Source organism: Dipteris shenzhenensis, chromosome 29 (genome assembly GCF_047967505.1).
Source record: "Dipteris shenzhenensis isolate YYH24624 ecotype China chromosome 29, Dip_SZ_1.0, whole genome shotgun sequence".
Taxonomy (NCBI): Eukaryota; Viridiplantae; Streptophyta; class Polypodiopsida; order Gleicheniales; family Dipteridaceae; genus Dipteris; species Dipteris shenzhenensis.
The window spans coordinates 8,981,144-8,984,238 of record NC_141624.1 but is presented as its reverse complement, the minus strand read 5'-3'; the positions used below and the strand labels follow the sequence as shown (position 1 = coordinate 8,984,238).

At 45.1% G+C, this 3,095-nt stretch overlaps 1 protein-coding gene across 2 annotated transcripts; it reads left to right on the top strand.

The window, feature by feature from the left end:
- Positions 1-1,301: 1,301 nt before the first annotated feature.
- Positions 1,302-2,818, top strand: LOC147882401 (actin-depolymerizing factor 8-like). 2 transcript variants are annotated; one of them, XM_087400275.1, is made up of 3 exons: positions 1,302-1,495; positions 1,855-2,120; positions 2,205-2,818. In XM_087400275.1, the coding sequence occupies exons 1-3, from the start codon at positions 1,493-1,495 to the stop codon at positions 2,350-2,352; spliced, it is 417 nt and encodes a 138-aa protein (XP_087256401.1). In that variant the 5' UTR covers positions 1,302-1,492; the 3' UTR covers positions 2,353-2,818. The 2 variants fall into 2 exon arrangements, with proteins under 2 accessions (XP_087256401.1, XP_087256400.1); XM_087400274.1 differs by lacking the exon at positions 1,302-1,495 and having other exon boundaries at positions 1,849-2,120.
- The last annotated feature ends 277 nt before the right edge of the window (positions 2,819-3,095 follow it).

Here is a 3,095-nt window from a genome sequence, read left to right as displayed (position 1 = left end):
GAAAAGAAATAAGATATGATGATGTGTAAATGTGCCTGTAAATTAAATGGAGGTCTTCAACTATGGAAAGTAGTAAATGTTCTTGTGTGGGCGATAGAGCCTCCCATTATTTAAATTGTCTAAAAGCACCAATTTCGAATGGGAATGCACATTACATAGGATGTCAACATGTTTCTAAGCTTTTTGTATCCCCTATAACTTCTTACACATCAAGGGCCTTCACAAAGGCCACTTTTAGTGCACAATCCTATCCTAGTTTGAAGTTGTGGCTTGATATGAAATTTGTGGGCCATAGATTTCCAATTAAATATGGCATAGACCTATGCTTAGTCACCATGGGAATCTATGGTACTTGTAGATTCACTTTTTTCATGTTCACAAGGATACATATATGAGAGGGAGGGAATCTTACAAGAAACCATCGTGTGAAATAAGAGAAATGTCACGTTGATGAAGTAAACGAAAAGCTTTCTTTTGGGGGGGGGGAAAGGGACTTAAAAAAGGGGAAAAAGGAGATGAGGAATGTGCCATAGGTTCTCTTTTTAGGTATGGTAAAGGGATATAAATACAGGTGGACAATCCAACTTGGGACTATAGCTTATGTTTAGTAGGTTTTACTGTCGTGGGCTGGAAGGAGATGGTTGGGTTGGGAAAGGGCATTACAATTGAAATGGTTTTCTTGGGAGGCTACGCTTGGTTGGGAAAGGACATTCCCATTGTGCATGCAATTGAAATGGTTTTAGTGTCCTCAATTGGGAGGCTATGCTTGAGTTGGGACCATCGTGCGTGCAATTGAAATGGTTTTACTGTTAGGAGCTGGGAGGCTATGCTTGGGTTGGGAAAGGGCATTTCCATTGTGCGTGAAATTGAAATGGTTCTACTGTCCTCAGCTTCTCGGAGGCTATGTTTGGGTTAGGAAAATGGCATTCCATAGAGTGCTTGCAATTGAAAGAGGAGTCTTTGGGGGTGGGTCGATGATTTGGGCGGGATAGCCGAGGATTGTAGGTAGTCAAACAAGCTCACTTGAGGGTGCAAGGCGATCGGGGGCTACTGGCCCTGTGGGAGGAGCGAAGGTTGGGTGAGACTCTGGGAGGAGCGAAGGTAGGGTGAGATCTGGTCAACACAAGAGAAGGTGAAGGAGAGAAGAGACCTAAGAAAGGGGGAAGGATGGAGTTATGATGGATGGCAGGGGGAGGAGGGAATGGATGATGTGGAGGGAGATGATTGGGCCACGTATGAGGGCGAGGGGATGGGCATTCCAAGGGTAGGGCTTGTTGATCTTCTTCTTCTTCTTCATTTTCTTCATTCTTCTCTCATTTTCTGCCTCCCAACGTCTGTGTTTTTTTCGAGCTCGCCATCGCCATAGCCATAGCCACAGCCACAGCCCCAGCCCCAGCCCCAGCCCCAGCCCCAGCCCTTGCCCTAGCTCATCCCTTCCCCCTCCTCCTTCCTCTCCCTCCCTTCCTCTTCGCTCCTCCGGCGTCGCTTCACCATGGTACGTTACGGCCTTTCTCTGTCTTCCTTTCTCCTCTCTCGATCCTCCTTTCTCTCCCTCTTTCCCATCCTTTCTCCCTTCTCTCTTCTCTTGCTCGCCTCCTTGTATCTATTCGCTTTTAGGGTTCGTTGACCCTTAGATCTCGCCCCTCCATCCCCCTTCTCGCTCTTTAACTCGTCCGGTCGCATACCATTATGCTGGCCGATGCTTTTCCCATAGTTCTAGCTCGTTTTATGGCTAACGTGTGCGTGCGTGGGTTCAGCCACCGTCTGAGTCTTCTCGACGGATTGGTTGGCCTCTAGAAATCGTTTATCTGGCGTCTTGGGTTTTTGATAGCTGCATCTTCTTTCCTTATGCAGGCCAATGCCGCCTCTGGGATGGCTGTCGATGACGACTGTAAACTCAAGTTCCTTGAGTTGAAGCGGAAGAAGACCTACCGCTACATCATCTTCAAAATTGACGAGGCATCGCAGAAGATTGCTGTAGAGAAGATGGGTGGGCCAGACGAAAGCTACGAGGCGTTTACGGGTTCTCTTCCGGAAAAGGATTGTAGATATGCCGTTTATGATTTTGACTTTGTGACGGAGGACAATTGTCAAAAGAGCAAGATCTTCTTTATCGCGTGGTCAGTCTTGAGCTGCTGGTACATTGGGTGAGCTCTTCCTAGTTTTACGATCGTCAGATCCTAATCACTTGCCTTTGTGACCAGGTCTCCTGATGTGTCCCGTGTGAGGACGAAGATGCTTTACGCAAGCTCAAAGGATCGTTTTAAGCGGGAGCTTGACATAACGTACGAAGTTCAAGCGACCGATCCGACTGAAGTAGACATCGAAAAACTTAAGGAACGGTCCTATTAAGGACGTTTCTAGTTTTCAAGATGCAATATGAACGTCATGCTTTCGTCCACCGCGCTACGATGTGATTTATTGTGGCTATTGGCGCAAGACATTTCTGGTCTATAAGTTGTATAGTCTTTAGATTGTTTGTAGCCTGAGTTTTCAAAAAGAATGCCCTAATGGATGAAGTGACCGTCGCCTTAGAAATGTGGGCCTGAATCAACTGCTCGAGGCATTTTGAATGGCAAAGGTGTTGGCCTTGCTTGATGCCTTCTGCATATGTTTTGGGGGTGTTATTATTAGGCTAGGGAAACTTTATGTTTTGAAAGGGCTTTTGATTGAATTGGGGAAATTGCTTTTGGAATCATAATAGTGACCGTGTTGTCAGGGTATTGTTCTATGAGCCTATTTTGGCCAGTTGTCGTAATATGCGGCCTTTGTAAACAGCTTGTTAGTCGTGGTATATCTCTGTTGATTTTTGAACTTACTCGAATTTCATTTAATGTCTACTCATCACTATTTTTTGTTTGGGGATTACACGATTGCTGAGAGCAGAATCTTGACATGGCACCAGGAATTTGTGCTATTGTTGCTGTTTGAAGAATAAATTTTCCATGTTATTGGCTTGGTGTCTGTTTGAGTAAACTTTTTTATTCACTTTTCAATAGTTTGCGCTGGTGATATATCCACGTTCATTTTGATTATTGCTCATGAATACATGATTGAATGTTTTGGGTCTTTCGTCTCCTTTGAAGAAAGTGTTA